A 19156-nucleotide genomic window follows, 5' to 3' on the forward strand; every position below is an offset into this window, starting at 1 on the left:
GGCTCTTCTCCAGTGAGTCCTTCCTTCTTATTAGGTGGCCAAAGTATTTGAGTTTCAACTTCAGGATCTGGCCTTCTAAAGAGCAGTCAGGGTTGATCTCCTCTAGAACTGACAGGTTTGAACACCTTGCAGTCCAAGGGACTCGCAGGAGTCTTCTCCAGCACCATAGTTCAAAGGCTTCAATTCTTTGGCATTCAGCCTTTCTTATGGTCCAACTTTCACTGCCATACATTGCAACTGGGAAGACCATAGCCTTGACTATACACAGTTTTGTTGGCAGGGTGATGTCTCTGCTTTTTAGTGTGCTGTCTAGATTTGCCATGGCTTTCCTCCCTAGGAGCAAGCGTCTTTTAATTTCTTGGCTGCAGTCCCCATCTGCAGTGATCTTGGAGCCCAGGAAAATAAAATCTGTCACTACCTCCATTTCTTCCCCATCTATTTGCCAGGAATTGAGAGGGCCGGATGCCATGATCTTGGTTTTCTTTTTCTTTTTTTTTAATCCCATTTATATCCCACCCTTCTCCAAAGACTGAGGGCGGCTTACAATCTAAGCACAAATCAAATGTGCTTAGCAATAGCCTTCATTTTATGTATATGCCTGCTTATTAGGGCTTTCCCCCCTCCTAAGCGGCATTATTACAAAGTCAGCTTATTGCCCCCAACAATCTGGGTCCTCAATGTTAAGTTTCAAGCCAACTTTTGCACTCTCCTTCTTCAGAGCTGCAAGTAGTAAGTGTCAAAATTTGAAAAGCCAAAGCAATGCTCTCTATTTGCCCTCTGTTTTAATTTTGCTAGTTTTATCTTTCCTTTTTGATCTCTCTTTCACTCCCTAAATCAAAGATACGTGGGTTATATAAAACTTAAAAGCTGATGATGCAATTTCTGGAAAATTTAAAGGGAGTCATTAATGCACAGAGAAGGAGGAGTTTTGACTTCCGGTGGCTGCGCGGCGACGGAGACAGCCTTCCCGGGCTGCCCGCGGCTCAGCTGAGTGATTTTCGCCCGAAACAGCGCCGATCAGCTGTTCGGGCAAATTTGAAGCCCCCTCCTCGGGAGAAGAGGAGGGGGTGAGGCCCCAGGTAGGGGTTGAGTTCTCCGGGGCCGCCTGAGCTTGCAGCTTGGGCGGCCGAAGGATCGAACTCCCCCGTAGCCTGGGTCGCTCCCAGCTGGCCAGCGCCTCTGCTCCTGACTTTATGGAGCAGAGCCAGGCGTCTGCGACCACCCCTGCCTGAAGGAAGGACTATGGAATAAAAAGAGCAGGCAGAGCGGTACAAGAGGAAAAGGTGAAGAGGATTATTTTATTCTACTCTCGAGCTTGATGGACTTTTTAAACTCTAAGTGAAAGTGCGTCACAATTGAAAGTAAAAGATGGCGGCTAAACCTCCCCCTAAAACTCTTCGGAGTGCTGGAACTTCCCCGGTGCAACAATCATCATTGCAGGCATTACATCCTCCTGATGTAGTGACATCGAAGGACTTATGAGATGCTCTGGATAAACTTTTGGAATCAATTAATCAATCAATGGGTGATAAATTTGCAAAGATGGAGGAGAAATTGGAGAAATTGGAGGAGAGAATAGAAAAGAGGATGGAACAGAAGTACAGCGTGATGAAGGTAGACATTTTGTCTTCAGTGTATAAAGTGGCTGAATGTGTGGAAGATTTGGATGAAAAAGTCAAAGATTTGACTCAAAAGAATGCTATATTAGAAGCAAATGTATTGGAGAATGAAGATTTAAGAGACAAAATGGATAGAGAATTGAGTCTTGTTCAATATTTCCAGATGCAGTTTGCCATTAGAATCAGAGGTTTAAAGGAGAATATTAAGGAAGATTTAAAGCAGCTGGTTTCTGAGGCTCTCGAAGTGGTATTGAATCAGCCAGCATCTGAAATAAAAGGAGGTATGGATAAAGTGTATCGTGTGAACTCATGGATTGCTAGACAGAGAAAGCTGCCTAGAGATGTGGTGGTTTATTTTGCAAAAAGAGAAATTAGAGATGAAGTTATACAAGCTGCCTATGATACTAAAGTCGTGATTGCTGATCAAGAAGTTCTGGTTCTAAAAGAAATTCCTCCAAAGATTTTAAGGAGACGGAAGGATTTTACATTTCTGGTGCAAGAGCTCAAGCAACGAGATATAAGGTTCAGATGGGAGATTCCAGCTGGGTTGATGGTGATGTATGAAGGTAAAAGGTACCGTTTGGTTACTGTGATGCAAGCGCGTGATTTCTACAATAATGTTTTAAAAGCAACCCCATTAACACTTCTGGAAGCTGCAAAGGGATCTGGAGAAGGAGAATATCAAGAGGCTGAAGATGGACAGATAGAGGAGAATGGTGCTGCAGGAGATCAAGTTATAACACTTTTGGATGATCCCAGAGAACAGAGGGTGACGCGTGCTGCTTTAAAACGATCAAAAAAGATAAAAGAACAAGATCAGCAGAAGTCTATGGAACTTTCACAACGTACTTACAGCCAAGTAGTGGGAGGTGGGAAAAGATTTGGATGAGGAATGTAAAATTTATATAAGTTTGAAATCTAAGAGAGAATTTTTACAAAATGTTTTATAGATGGTATTTAGATTTTAAAAAGCTAAGCATGTATCTGAATTATTAGCCTAAATGTTGGAGGTGCGGTGATAAAGACGTAATATATTTTCATATTTTCATATATGGTAGACTTGCAAAAAGGTTAAGGCTTTTTGGATAAAAATCTGAGGGAATATACTAAGTTGATGTTGAATTTAATTACGGCAGCAAGACTTTTGATAGGATAGTACTGGAAAGAGGAACTGCCGACCATAGAAGAGTGGATTTTAAAGGTTTCCGACTTGGTTGAAATGGTGAAGATTTCGGCCTATTTGAAAGATTACTCGCAGGAACGCTATATTATGGAAGGGAGAAAATGGCTTGAGTTTACACAGAATAAGTATAGGGTTAAGAAGTTTTATATTTGAATAAGTCTTCTTTCTTTATTTTTTTTTTCTATATTGGTTTTTTTTTAAATATATATTTATATATATTTAATATTACTAAGGTTTGTTTTATCCTATATAAGCTAGAGAGTGATAGATTTTAGAGTTTATGGTTGTTAGTATATGGTTGTTTATGATTGTTTTTTTTTATATATACCTTGTACTTAGCTCTGGGAAGTCGGGGGGGGAGGGGGGAGGGGGGAGAGGAAGGGGGGGAGGGAGAAGGGGGGGAGGGGGGATTTTTTAAGGGAAAAATTGTATGTTAAAACTTTTTAATAAAAAAAAAAGAGAAGGAGGAGTTTTAGGCAACAAGGTAGGAGGGGTGGAGAAAGGAACTGGGAAGAAATTGTGTTCCACTTTTGTTAAACAGGAAAAAGAGATAAAGAAAGAATCCTGAACTGCCATGGCTGGGATAGGGGTGGCTTAGGACAGCCACTACTTACATTACTAAGGGAGGAAAAAGGATGGGAAGGTAGGAGGAAAAAGAAAATAGAGGAAGCCTCAGAGTAGCATTTAGCTGCACTATTAATAATGGGGAAAAGAGGAGCTACCTGATTTCTGTCCTCACCCATTTCGCAAAACACTGTAAATAAAAGTGCCTTCAGTCTTAATTCCATTTGCCTGGAACACCACACTGACACAGCCTGCTTCACCTAACCTGCCATCCATTGGGTGTATCTGGTTTAATGAAAAGAAGGATTAGAGGTGACATGATAGCAGTGTTCCAATATCTAAAGGGCTGCCTATTCTCCAAAGCACCCGAGGGCGGGACAAGAAGCAATGGGTAGAAACTAATCAAGGAGAGAAGCAACCTAGAACTAAGGAGAAATTTCCTGACAATTAGAATAAATAATAACAATAACAATAACAATAACAATAATAATAATAATAATAATAATAATAATAATAATAATAATAATAATAATAATAATAATAATAATAATAATAATAATAATAATAATAATAGTTGGAAGGGACCTTGGAGGTCATCTAGTCCAACCCCCTGCTCAGGCAGGAAACCTTATACCATTTCAGGCAAATGGCTGTCCAGTCTCTTCTTAAAAACAGCTTGCCTTCAGAAGTTGTGGGTGCTCCAACACTGGAGGTTTTTAAGAAGAGATTGGACAGCCATTTGTCTAAAATGGTATTGGGTCTCCTGCTTCAGCAGGAGGTTGGACTAGAAGACCTCCAAGGCCCCTTCTAACTCTGTTATTCTGTTATTCTAAGAGTGCCTTAAAATGTTGTGGCTATAAGAAAAATCTCTGTTAGGCCTGGTTGCTCAGAAGAGGTCCACTTTGAGAACAGTCTGTAGTTTCCTTTCCCATTTATATTTCTATATCTTCTGGTTTCCCCATCTCTTATATCTTCTGCTATATTTTCAATTCATTCCGTATCCTGGTCATGTCTTCTTGTGTTGTTCACCCTGCCTCCTGTGGCAGAATAAGACAAATGAGTTGAGCTGACCAGTGAAGGAGACCATCAAGTTATGGCAAATCCCTGAGCTTTTCAAATGTCACAGTGTGTTTTATAAAACCAATGACTCCACAGTGAAATATTTACCAGGAGCAAAACTTTATCTTATCCGCATCATAGAAGCATTTTTCCCTTTTTTTAAACGAGTGGAGTATGTAATTTTATTTGAGTTAACAATACTACTTTCAAGGAAAATTGTGAAGAAACAATGTAACAATGCTGTTCTTATTAAACAAAGTTGAATCTATTTGAAGAAAAATAAATTACAAGGAATTAAACATTTATTCATATTGTGGATAATTTATGCTGTTATAATTTTAATTTTGGGGATAGATTGTTGAATTCTATTCCAAAAAATGAAGCAAAGACACACGTGCCATAGTTCTACCTAAGGTGCAGTTGAGAGGTATGCAGGGAAGGCTGGAATTAGTTGTATTTTGGACATACGTATTATAAATACAAATGAAAAGCAAAAGCCTCATATCCACTCTTATTCTCTATTACCATGGTAATCCTGATGGTAATTTGACCTTGTTATCAGCAATTAAGTGGCTGAACAGTCCCTCATTTCCCCTCTCTAATTATATATTTACTTTTTCAATTAGCCAGTGATTTATTGGCAAGGAACAGCATTGCAGGCATATCATAAGGCCATGTTCACTCAACAAATTGCATCTCATCTTTCAAATTAAATTATCAATTACCATATAGCTCGTTGAATTCCACATATTCTTCCTATCCCACCCCAAGTTCTGCTTAGCATGTGAGACAAAATTATTTCTAAGTACCGTAGTAATTAGTCATGTACAAATTCCTTTTGGCTCAATTCAGAATCTTCTTGACTAAAATTAGTTGGGTTAGCGCCTCTCCAAGCCCAGTTTGTCATTTGAAACATATCCTGCTCCTTTCCCAAATGCTGCCAAGGGAAGCTTGGGCATCTAATGGCTGCTAAACTGGCTTCTCCTTTTCTAACTTGCTTAATTAAATCTCTCCCTCTGATAGGTTTGCAGAAAGAGCACTCCATGGGCTGTAAGTAAGGTATTTAGGAACATCCCTTTTGTTATACACACACACACACACACACACACACACACACACACACACACACCACCTTACCAGGACAAAATGCTGGAAAATGTGCCTATTTAGGGGTAGTTGGTGTGGGGGAGGTAGCATGATTCTAAGGGGCAAAATGAATGTCTAATGCTTTGCAAAGTTTTCAGATGCCATCTTACCATCACACCCAAAATAGATTATTATAAGATATGGTGGAATCTCTAGCTAGACTGGAGGGAGGTGTTAAGAGGAGACCAGATTCCTTGCACTGGAGAAAGCAGCACATGCCTGACCTCCTTTAGAATCCTTGAGACTTCATCTGATTGTACCCAAAGGAATATAGTCAGTCTGGCAAGATTCTTGTAACATAGGTGACCAACAATAAAGCTTCTGTTTGAGACTCTTCACAAGTGATTCTGGTTGCTTGTGCCTGACAAAATTCTGGTTCAATATGAGGTAGGTTTTCCAAAGAACACAGGACAATTTCTAGAAGCAGAGGTGAAGTTTATTCAACAGAAAAATAGTCAGTTCATGATCAAAAGTGGCCACGAATTGAAAATAAAAGCTGGTTTCTTTTATAGAGAGATGTCTTTTGTCCCTAGAAACCGAGCAAATTTAGCAAGGGATTACTAGAAAGCACTTCAGATCCACTGGAGAGGAAATGTGGCTTCCTGCCCTGTGGGGTTTTGCAGTTGTCATCTTTTCTAAGTTAATGTGGTGACCTCGAGGTGATGGGCTTGAGTGGGGAAGCCTATTGTGAGTGTGAGGAATGTTCATATCTGGTGGAAGGTCTCCTAGTTTTTAACTGAGTTGTCAGTGTTTGCCAATTTTTTATCTAAGAGAGATTTAGTGAGTTTCAGCCTAGATGTCAGAATCAGTGGTAAGGCTTAAGGTCTGTGGGTTCACTAGCAGGTCAGGCCAGACAGGGTTGGTGGGTGGCATGTTGGGCCAAGGGGTGGCTAATGACAAGATCAACTCTGCTCTTGGTCTTGCCCATATTTCAACTACATTCTTTATTGTATTGCACAAAGCCTGTTGCAGTTTTCGAGCCTTTAAAGGATACAGATTCTTTTCTAAGGCATTGCCTCTTGTGGTGGAAGAATGTATGTTGTAAATTGAAAAGTAGTTGTTAACTAAGAACAATGGACCACAGGCTCTGTGGGAAACTGGTTGAGGAACAAGGCTCTTGTCCCATCACCATTTGCTGAAAGCTCAACTGTAGAAATGCTGCAGACCACATGGAATGGCAAGCCCAGTTCACACAAGTTGCACCCAAGCTGGACAAATGCTAGGAAAAGGGGGAAAAATATTTTATGATTCTCCTACTCTTTTCATTCTTTTAATAAAAATCAGATTGTGAAAGTCAACGGCTGTAGCATTTTTATTTTAAAAATGATATGTCTCAGTGGAACATGAGAACAGGACAACTAAAAAAATTCTTAAATAGGGCCATTATTTAATTAGAAAATGAAATATTTATAGCTAAAACTGTCATACTTCCTTTGTATTGTCCATCACAGGGCTGTAACATTTTGAAGGCAAGGCACGAGTGCATCTGTGATGAATGAAATTTGTCACACAGAAAATGCAATATGTTTTCATGTCTTTCCAGCAATGGAAAATAAGTGAAATTCAAGTGAAATTTTATCTCCGTCAGACTAGATATTTTCCACTTAGACTAGTGTTATATTGATTCATAGGTAGCTCATATTTTCAAATGAGATAGAATTTATGGAGGGATCCTGCACTGTGTGCCTTTGACACTTTCCTGAATGTGACCTTCAGATGACAAACATTCCAATTAAAAGTGTTGTCCCAGAGCTTTCCCATCTCATTCATATATTGTTTGATATATATATTCAGTGTGCTATAATTCGTAGTTTAAAGAAGAATATATGTATAAAACCTGGGACAAGTAGTCTAATTCTTTCCACGCCAGCTTAGCCAAACAGAAATTAAATACAGGGAAGATGTTTATGCTGTATGCTATACAAATAAAACAGTAGCCTTGTATGTCTATCAGATTGTGTGGTCTCATAACATTGTGTGCAAGAGTTAAAAGGACTCCTGCAAAAGATTCTTAGTGTAAGAATACAAACACACTATTTTCACTTTCAGAATTATCACTACTGTAATACAAACATTATTTGGTAAGTATGTTATTCTCTGTCTTCTGCCTTCAACCTAATCCTGCAAAGTTGGATGAAGAGGCATTACACCACTGACACCTAGGTGTTCTAACACATTATCTCCAGCAAGCAGGGTCAATGGCGATGTGGTCTGTCTATGATGGGACCTGTAATACAATGCTAGAGAGCACTGGACTGGAAATGACTACTTCTAAAGCTGTTCTCCCCCATCAAACATATTAGATGTCAGCTACTTCTTTTTAGGATCTACCAGATATTCTTTAATATCAAATTATCTAGCTTCCATTTCAGCTGTCCTATCCTTCCTGTAGTAGCAAGTTCCAGTGTAGCAAGAAGATTGTTAGTGGGCACTCTCAAGAACCACTATAAGTATTTTATTTCTTATCTTACACAACTGTAGCACAATAGACCACATGAATTCATCTAAGATGAACCTGTGTTGAACTCAGCATGATTATGCAATATAATCTTTTTAACTGAACATTTGGTAGCTTACTTAACCAAATTTTGTATCTTAAGCTAACTTAAAATTGGCAAGCCTTTGTCTTCACCCTTTGATACACATTGTATTAAAACAATTGTATCTAGGTAAATAACTGTACTTTTTGTTCCTTCCTAGAATTTCAACAAAGGAGTCAGGATATTCAAGATAACAACAGAAAAGGCTACAGCATTGTTCCTACAAAGAAAATTTATACATATAAAAAGTGCACTGTTTAAAAACTGAATAAAACTGAACCCTGTGGTTGTTTGAAGTAGATGCTTATGCTTCAGACTGTTTTTTTAATGAAAGAAAAACAGTTATTTTGTGGATAGATCATGTTGGTTGAGTGACCAAGAAGTAGACTGGGACCTATTTGAAAGTCGCCAGGCAATATGCAAAGGTTTCAAATTCCTATTGATCCCTCCATATCTTCAGTGTCGTAGCTGAAATAAATATAATAAAGCAGTTAACAAGGAATTGTTGTATGAATGAAGTGTGCTTTTCTTTTGATTCTTTCAATTATGGTTCTTAAAAAGCAGCAGTGGAACAAAATGAAGCCACAGAATTTTTGAAATTATGCAATATGTATTATCTTTTTGTTGTTGTTGTTGTTAGTTGCGAAGTCGTGTCCGACCCATCGCGACCCTATGGACAATGTTCCTCCAGGCCTTCCTGTCCTCTACCATCTTCTGGAGTCCATCTAAGCTCACGCCTACTGCTTCAGTGACTCCATCCAGCCACCTCATTCTCTGTCGTCCCCTTCTTCTATTGCCCTCAATCTTTCCCAGCATTAGGCTCTTCTCCAGTGAGTCCTTCCTTCTCATTAGGTGGCCAAAGTATTTGAGTTTTAGCTTCAGGATCTGGCCTTCTAAAGAGCAGTCAGGGTTGATCTCCTCTAGGACTGACTGGTTTGATCGCCTTGCAGTCCAAGGGACTTGCAGGAGTCTTCTCCAGCACCATAGCTCAAAGGCTTCAATTCTTTGGCGCTCAGCCTTTCTTATGGTCCAGCTTTCACTGCCATACATTGCAACTGGGAAGACCATAGCCTTGACTATACGCACTTTTGTTGACAGGGTGATGTCTGTGCTTTTTAGTGTGCTGTCTAGATTTGCCATGGCTCTCCTCCCCAGGAGCAAGCGTCTTTTAATTTCTTGGCTACAGTCCCCATCTGCAGTGATCTTGGAGCCCAGGAAAACAAAATCTGTCACTACCTCCATTTCTTCCCCATCTATTTGTCAGGAATTGAGAGGGCCAGAGGCCATGATCTTGGTTTTCTTAATGTTAAGTTTCAACCCAAGTTTTGCACTCTCCTTCTTCACCCGCAACAAGAGGCTCTTTAGTTCTTCTTCACTTTCTGCCATTAGAGTGGTATCATCTGCGTATCTTAGGTTGTTGATATTTCTTCCAGCAATCTTAATTCCAACTTTTGATTCATCTAGCCCTGCCTTTCTCATGATGTGCTCTGCATATAAGTTAAATAGGCAGGGCGACAGTATACAGCCTTGCCGGACTCCTTTCCCAATTTTGAACCAATCAGTGGTTCCGTGTCCAGTTCTCACTGTTGCTTCTTGACCCGCATATAGGTTTCTCAAGAGACAAATAAGATGGTCTGGTACTCCCATCTCTTTAAGAACTTGCCACAGTTTGTTATGATCCACACAATCAAAGGCTTTAGCATAGTCAATGAAGCAGAAGTAGATGTTTTTCTGGAACTCCCTAGCTTTCTCCATGATCCAGCGTATGTTAGCAATTTGATCTCTAGTTCCTCTGCCTCTTCGAAATCCTGCCTGTACTTCTGGTAGTTCTCGATCCACATACTGCTGAAGTCTAGCTTGTAGGATTTTAAGCATGACTTTACTAGCATGAGAAATGAGTGCAATGGTGCGATAGTTTGAACATTCTTTGGCACTGCCTTTCTTTGGAATTGGAATGTAAACTGATCTTTTCCAATCCTGTGGCCACTGTTGAGTTTTCCAAATTTGCTGGCAAATTGAGTGTAGCACTTTTACTGCACTGTCTTTTAAGATTTTGAATAGCTCAGCTGGAATACTGTCACCTCCACTAGCTTTGTTGTTGCTCAGCTTTTCTAAGGCCCACTTCACTTCACATTCTAGGATGTCTGGCTCGAGGTCAGTGACCACCTCATTGTGATTATCTGGGACGTTAAGCTCATTCTTGTATAGTTCTTCTGTGTAATTTTGCCACCTCTTCTTAATCTCTTCTGCCTCTGTTAGGTCCCTACCATTTTGGTCCTTTATCATGCCCATTTTTGCATGGAATGTTCCCTTCATCTCTCCAATTTTCTTGAAAAGATCTCTGGTCCTCCCTATTCTATTGTTTTCTTCTATTTCTTTGCACTGTTCATTTAAGAAGGCATTCTAATCTCTTCTAGCTATTCTCTGGAATTCTGCATTCAATTGGGCATATCTATGTTTTTCTCCCTTGCCTTTCGCTTTCCTCCTTTCCTCAGCTATTTGCAAAGCTTCCTCAGACAGCCATTTTGCTTTCTTGCACTTCTTTTTCTTTGGGATGGTTTTGGTTGCTACCTGTTGTACAATGTCGTGAACCTCTGTCCATAGTTCTTCAGGCACTCTGTCTATCAGATCTAATTCCTTAAATCTATTTGTCACCTCTACTGTATATTCAACAGGGATATGATTTAATTCGTACCTGAGTGGCCTAGTGCTTTTCCCTACTTTCTTCAGTTTAAGCCTAAACTTTGCAAGGAGAAGCTCATGGTCTGAGCCACAGTCAGCTCCTGGTCTTGTTTTTACTGACTGTATAGAGCTTCTCCATCTTTGGCTGCAGAGCATATAGTCAATCTGATTTCTGTGTTGACCATCTGGTGATGTCCATGTGTAGAGCCGTCTCTTGGGTTGTTGGAAAAGAGTGTTTGCTATGACCATCGTATTCTCTTGACAAAATTCTATCAGCCTGTGCCCTGCTTCATTTTGTACTCCAAGGCCAAACTTGCCTGTTATTCCAGTTATCTTTTGGCTTCCTACTTTAGCATTCCAATCCCCCATGATGATAAGGACATCATTTTTGGGTGTTAGTTCTATAAGGTGCTGTAGGGCTTCATAGAACCGGTCAATTTCATCCTCTTCAGCACTGGTGGTTGGGGCATAGAGTTGGACTACTGTGATATTGAATGGTTTCCCTTGGATTCGAACTGAGATCATTCTGTCATTTTGAGGATTGTATCCCAGTATTGATTTTCCTACTCTTTTATTAACTATGAAGGCTACTCCATTTCTTCTGAGGGATTCTTGCCCGCAGTAGTATACCTGATGGTCATCTGAATTAAATTCACCCATTCCTGTCCATTTTAGTTCGCTGATACCTAAGATGTCGATGTTCAGTCTTGTCATCTCTTGTTTGACCACGTCCAGCTTTCCTTGATTCATGGATCTTACATTCCAGGTTCCTATGGAGAAAAAATCTTTACAGCATCGGACTTTCCTTTCACCACCAGACACATCCACAGCTGAGCGTCCTTTCGGCTTTGGCCCAGTCGCTTCATTCTTTCTGGCGCTACTAGTACTAGCCCTCTGCTCTTCCCCAGTAGCATATTGGACGCCTTCCGACCTGAGGGGCTCATCTTCCAGCGTCATATCGTTTTGCCTTTTGGTACTGTCCATAGGGTTTTCATGGCAAAGATACTGGAGTGGGTTGCCATTTCCTTCTCCAGTGGATCACGTTTTGTCAGAACTGTCAGCTATGACCTGTCCGTCTTGGGTGGCCTTGCACGGCATAGCTCATAGCTTCATTGAATTACGCAAGCCCCTTCGCCACGACAAGGCAGTAATCCATGAAGGGGGTATTATCTTTACTCAAGTGAAAATAAATAGGAGCTTAATCCAGATTGGGTCCTCTATGCAGTGAGACAGGGAATCTTTCCTTCTCCCAATATTTGCCTGTTAAAATAGTAATTGGTATCAATGGAGAAGAAAAAAGCCACACATTCTGATTGTGTTGAGTAAATCAAAGAAGAGATAGAAACTGTAATATATGGTAATAATTACACATATAATACTTAAAGCAACAATAATCATATAAATATTAAAACAATGCAAAATGCTGAATCCAAAAGTTGCAGCCTCACACCTTTTTTGAAACTGGAGGGGACAAGAACCAAGAAAAATTCTAAAATAGTTGCACAATTTAGGGTGTCACACAGGAAGAATCCCTTTATATGGGGACCAAGTAGTGTGCTTCTGCAAGTGGGAATTCAAAAAGACCTTCTACAGAAATTTACATCTGTGTAAAATCATAATGAGACCACCAGTCCCTCTGATAGTCTTAAAGGTTAAAATTGGAAATTAGACATAAAAAGTAGCCTGTTCCAATCTTTTATTCAAGTGTAATGTGATCAATGTAATATATTGGTTGGACCATCACAAGAAAAACAGAAACTTCTAGCTCCAAGTTCAGCACCTTGCTTTTTGAAAAAGCCTGATTTCTGCCACTCTTAGAGTACCATTCACAAAATCTCCTCTAATTAAGAAGAGGTCAGAAATTTGCTCCAACTATATGTTGTTGTTGTTGTTAGCTGCGAAGTCGTGTCCGACCCATCGCGACCCTATGGACAACATTCCTCCAGGCCTTCCTGTCCTCTACCATCTTCTGGAGTCCATTTAAGCTCACGCCTACTGCTTCAGTGACTCCATCCAGCCACCAACTATATAGAACTGGTTAATTCAGTAAACTGCTTAATGGCTACATTCACCTGTTAATATTACTATAGATAAGCCTGTCTTGTAAGCACAGTCACTCTCTTGCAATAACAATAGATATGTATTTTTAGTAAATCATTTAAGTAATCAAAGGCAATATAACTCCTCACCTTTGAAAGGAAATTAAAAGGGTTATCATTATATTGTTTTCCAAATGGAGCACCATTGTAGCTTCTTCTTTGGTTCCCCTTCCTTCTCCCAAGAGTTTTCTTTGGTGAAAAAGAGCAGCATCCAGAAAATTTTTAATAAAGCATATAGAGATCTTTATTGAAATCAGTAGTCTGCTGTGTTTTCATCCTGGATTAACTTGTAATACTATAAACTAGGTAAAGGCTCATTCAGATAGAGTTCAACTTCTGAAGACTTCATGGGCAGAGCCATTCTCTAGACAGCCATTAACAGCAGGGATTTCCAACTTCTGTTCCATGGACTGGTACCGGTCCACGGCATGTTAGAAACTGGTCTGTGCAAACAAGTGAAGCTCCATCCATGGGATGCAGGCAACACACAAACCCACGCCCCTTCTGGTCTGCAGAAAAACCTCTCTCCACGGAACTGGTCCCTGGTGCCTAATGGTTGGGGGGGGCGCTGATTAACAGTGTCTGAAATAATTCCATATCACTCACCTCCCTGTGTCCATTTTGCTTCTAATTTTGTTCATATACAATTCCATTCTGTGCAGGTAAAATGGGAACATGCTGGTTTTGTCTGCCCTATCAATAGAAGAACTTTTCATGAAGAAGCATTTACAGCTTATTTTTCCCCCTTCGATATCAGAATAACTGGCTTGAGAAACTATGTATTTGACTACTGTAGGGGTCAATTCCCCATTCCATTTAATGAGAAAAAAAGATACTGTATATTAGCCCCATTTTACCCTGTAACTTTCTATTTTCTAGAGGAAGTCCTCAACTTATGAACATTTGTTTAGTGACTGTTTGGCACTGAAAAAAGTGACTTATGACCAGTCCTTGTACTTAACAACTAGCATCCCCACAGTCACATGATCAAAATTGGGTTGTTTGGCAACCAGTATGTGTTTAACAATGGTGGCAATGTTCTGGGATCATATGATTTCCTTTTGTGATCTTCCCAGCCGGCTTCCAACAAGCAAAACCGATGGAGGAAGCTGGATTCACTTAACAACCATGTGAATTAATGACAGTGGTGATTTGCTTAACATAAAATCATAAAATCAGTTGTGACTCACTTAACTATCACCTCACTTAGCAATGGTCATAAGTTGAAGACTACCTGCATTACAATAAATTTCAGTTTATTTGTTATTTAAATTTAGTAACTGGAACAGTGGAGTTGCATGATGAGCCAGAACACACAGTTATGGTTGATTGATTGGAGAATACTGGCTCCTTCCTGAGGCAATCTGCTTTGTGATTGGTTGCTGTGGGTGTGGAGAGGGAGTTTCCCTTTTTCCCCGCCTTTTTCTTGTGTGCCTGTGCGCTCTGTGATTTACCTCATAATGCTCCTATTTGCCCAACTATCTTGCTTGCTGTGAATATAGATTTAAAATATATTTATTTATATAAAACTACAAGTTCATGTCAGCGACTCTGACTTCATTGGGACACCTGCTCCGCAATTCCCTGACATTATTTCTCCTCAATAAAACCAGAAGTCTTGTTCTAAGTTATTAATTAGGTCATATAGTATTGTGACTTGGGTGGAAGGAAAGGGCAACGGGCCAGTTCTGAACAAAGACAATAGCAATAAGATATGTATTGGTAGGTTTTAAGATGGTAGCATTTGACCAGCCCTATTTGGGAAGTCCAAAAATCCCAGAAGGGGTCAACTGCCAACCACCTCCATATTCATGTGACATACCTACATGTCTTTGTAGTTAACAGAATTCCTAGAAAGTGCAAATTACTCCCTGAGGGAAAAAAATCCCGCTGCCTTGCAGCTCTGTGTAACTAGCCTTGAGCACATCCATCAGCTTGTTGGTAGTGAATCCTTGCAAACATTGCGAGTGGAAGAAGTTAGTAGTGCTGAGGGAGAAAGTTGACTTTAACTTCCTTTTTTGTTTCAGCCTCCAAAGCTTCTTCTCAGGGCCCTTACAAAAAGAGAAATGTTACTGGAGCTGACAAGATGTGACTGTAATCATGATGTGATCACCTACAATCTTTTACATCCACTTTATTCTGCCTAAATGGGATAATTAAAACAGGGAAGAGGTGAAACTGACTTCTTTACTAGGACAGCAGACCATTTCATAGCATTAGAAGAAATGCTGCCTCAGATGATTCTCCAGTTTCAGAAAATATCATCCGGCTTTTTATTCAGCGTATTTTCAGTACTTTCTCTTCATCATCACCTAAATACCTGCTATAACTGAAAAAGACATAGGACCTGTTGTTCAGTTATTGCTTGCTACAATATCATTCACAACTTGTTTTAGGCCCTGCAGAATCTTAGCAGCCTTTTCATGCAGCTCAAACTCCAAGGAGTCCCCCTCCTTAAGTGTGTAGATTCAGACCCTTTTTACCTTTTTACTGATCTTCCCTTCCCCACCCAAGCCTCTGCATGGTGGGGGGGGGACTCCTTTAACTTATTAATGGCTGAGGATGCTCCCTGCCATTGTTACTTAGTGTTTGAAATGCAAGGTATGTGTTGCTATAGCAACCTGTTCTTTTTATGAGGGAGAATTTATGCTGATTCTGAGGAGACTCATGGATGCAAATATTAAAGAAGGGCCTCCAGTTTTTAAGTAACAAGAGTCAGGTTTGCCGCCTTTGTTTCCTTGTAATGCTTTTTACTAACCCTGTTTTCTCTCCTTTTCTGCATTCCTTTCTCAGCTGTAACTTACACAAGTTACAAAAAGACCCCGCCACCTGTACCCCCGCGAACCACCTCAAAGCCACTCATTTCGGTTACAGCACAGAGCAGCACAGAATCCACCCAGGATGCCTATCAGGATAGCCGGACTCAGGGGATTTCCCCATGGCCTCAGGATGGCCTCAGGATGTACAATTCCACTGACAGTTTGGATAGCAACAAGGCTATGAATCTGGCCATGGAAACGGCAGCTGCACAACGCCACATGTCGGACAGTCAAATCAGCTCCGTGAGAACTAGCGACAAGGCCATCCTTGTGACAAAGGCTGAGGAGTTCCTGAAGAGTCGGCGCTCCTCTATAGGGATCCAGGTAGCCTGTCCTTAACACCTGTTCTGGGATAAGCTGCTCACCTGAGCTCAGTAAAGAACATCAAATGAGTCATTCAGCCCAGAAGCCCCTAATAACCTGAACAACAATCCCTGTGTGCAGCGATTATCATGAATTACCATTCATATCCTGGCTACATGACCATGCAGGGCAGAGTTGAGCCAGTGTGTAGTGCCCGGAAATAAAATGAATGAATATATCTGGTTATCTGCCACTAATGCTGCAGATGACAATTATCCTGCTCAGCCACAAGTGAACACAGCATGTTCATCTTTCTCTCTTTCCCCGGAGAGATCATGAAATTATGGCTGTGCAACTGTCAAACTGTAGTCAGATATTCCTCTCTACTTTGTACTACCCTGCTTTTCCTTCATGGCTGTGTTTTAATTACCTAGCAATGGAGACTAATATAGAAGAGTGAGTTTGAAGCTATAAGAAAACAATCTTATAAAGAAAATAGCACAAGTAACACTTATTTCCTTTGGTGTTTGGGAAGAAAGGAAGAGATTTTGAAGCAAATGGATTTGAATCTGCAAAATGTGATGCTATAGCCCATGCATGAAGATTTTAATTCAATGTTTGTTTATTTATTCATTCATTCATTCATTCATTCATTCATTCATTCATTCATTCATATCCCACCTTTATTATTTTTATGGAGATAATTTCTTTGAAAATATTCCTCTGTTAAGAATGTCAGCTTTGACATTTTGACTTGTTATGGTGGTATTTTTCAGTGTGTGTGTGTGTGTGTGTGTGTGTGTGTGTGAATTTACATTAATCATTTCCCTTCTTAAAAATTGTAATGATATCATTCTATGATAAAACAGTAGCACATAATGTTGCATGGCTTAGAATGATTTAGCATAATGTAGTATAATTTCCACTGCTGATAATGCCACAAGTGTAACAAGAAGAAATATTTCTAAGCACATACTACAGCAAAATATCAATAAAAATTACAGCATGCCTGTAGGTCTGACCTGCAACACAACTTTTACAAATCTTGAGGTTCCACAGAACCTGCCTATACCTCTATTTTAGAAATAGACAGGTATTTCTAAAATCATCTTTACATTTGGTGATAAGAAATAGAACGAATTCCTGGTAATAAGCAAGCACCATAGAAGTGATGCTTCATTGGTCAGAATAATCAGTTTTAAACTAGCTATAAAGTTCACTGCTTCAATTAGCCCATTTATTGGAGCAGCATTGTTTATTTTTATTTTAACAAAAATCAAAATATCTAAGGAGATAGGTTAACTGAGATCTGTTAATTCATGCAACCAAGGAGTTTCCATGGATGTGGGAGTCCCAAAATGCAAGGTAGTGGGCAGGTTTACATGATTTGAAGCCTTGCCACTTTTCTAGGTATGTGTCATGCATGTATTGCACATCAAAGGTGGTGGGTCTTTGATCTCACCTACCATCTTAACTTTTCTGATACTTCACCCCATTGACACTTCTGATGATGCTTCACAATAATAGCTGGATTGATCCATAAATGTTTGTTGCACAAGCCATAAAAACATGGGTTCCCATAGTGCTAAGCTCTAATGAGTAGGTTCATAATCATAATAAACTAACCACATGAGTCTAGAATGGCTGCTTGGTTTGGATTGCTTTAGTTGGATTGGTTTATATGGCTGTCAGGTTTCCCTTCTCTGAAGCTGAAAAGCTCGTAGAAGGACCAACAATTAATTTAGATTTCATTAACATCTTATCTAGGGTTGAGGATTCTCTGAAGCAGGAAAAGGTAACCTTGGATGTTGTGTAGTCATCCTCCCTAATTAGGTTGTATTACTATTGCATTTTTCACCTTTCCCCTCCTGGCAATATTGGCAGAAGGGTGAGTGTTGAAGTTGGATGCTGGTTCCAAGTTTGTGCTCTTAGGTGTCTTGGACATGATAGTTCCTGCCAAAGAGAAAGGAAAGGAAAGGAAAGGAAAGGAAAGGAAAGGAAAGGAAAGGAAAGGAAAGGAAAGGAAAGGAAAGGAAAGGAAAGGAAAGGAAAGGAAGATGTAATTACTGTTCCCTTAAAATAAAAATGATTCTATTGATAATAATTATTGCTGAATTAAATAGATACCATGAAGCATTTCTTGACTGTGTCATTTAAAAGAGACCTTCCAAAAGCATTTCTGTAGCTATGTGCAATTCGACTCAAGGAGCTATGCCTATCAAATGCTATGGGGCTTGGATAAAAATCCATCCATTTCCTGTCCAATGGCTTTGCTACAGTCTAATGGAAAGGATGCAATTTAAATTCAATCACATTTAAGTAACTAAAACATTTCCTTTATCTAAGTCATTTCAACTTTTTTATATTACTCATATCAAGAAGGAGAATAAAAAAGGGGAAAAAGCATACTATATTATTTAGGGAATTCACCCTCTTAGAATGTCATATATATTCCAAAACCTTTCTATTTCTTTAACCATATTCAAACAAATGTTTCTTTTTTAAGCATTCTCTCTGGTAAGTCCCATCATCTATTTTCTTGGTTTCCACTTTAGTCTTTTTCCTTTGCCCAGTATCTTTCTTAATCAATGTATTTCGTAAATGTTGCTGTAGATATAAAAAGTAAATCAGGTGAAGTGTCTTTGTATGGGGCTTCAGCCTTTCCATGTTTGTTCTCTTATCATTTCCTTTCTCTCCAAAGTTCCTGACATCTCTACAGTCCATTTTATCCAGTCTGTTTTTTTGTCCTCAGATTTATTTTGTAGTGTTAAGGAATAAGTTGTTTTTTTCCAATTCTTGTGAATTTTTCCCACTAGGATTAAATCATGTTTTCTTGTTTTGTTAAGTTCCATCTTTAAGTCTCTATTCTCAATTCTATATCCATTTATCTGTTTTGTCTGCTCCTTCTCTGTTGTTGTTTTCTGGGAATTTTTTTATTATAGAGTTAACTTAGAAATAGATTGATTTATATTTCCAAAGTCATTTTGGATTTCTTTGTGGTTTAAAGTCATTGTTGTTTGAATTAGTTGCAGTATACTATATATCTCCTCCTGTGAAGTATTTATGTTTTCTTGATATGTTCTTTCTACATGTCTCTGATTCATGATGGCCAAAAATTTGAGTTTTTCTCTTCCTTTCTTTT

The 19156-nt window shown here is 39.4% G+C and overlaps 1 protein-coding gene across 1 annotated transcript in view; it reads left to right on the forward strand.

Annotated features, from left to right (window-relative positions):
- DLGAP2 (DLG associated protein 2) overlaps positions 1-19156 on the forward strand; it is a gene marked incomplete at its 3' end in the record, with an annotated part of 99676 nt that overhangs the window by 53541 nt on the left and 26979 nt on the right. The window contains exon 5 of the mRNA XM_081334035.1: positions 15686-16035. Within this exon, the coding sequence (XP_081190161.1) occupies positions 15686-16035 (350 nt within the window). The remainder of the gene's footprint in view (positions 1-15685; positions 16036-19156) is intronic.

Source organism: Vipera berus, assembly GCF_964194415.1.
Source record: "Vipera berus genome assembly, chromosome: 1".
Lineage (NCBI taxonomy): Eukaryota > Metazoa > Chordata > Lepidosauria > Squamata > Viperidae > Vipera > Vipera berus.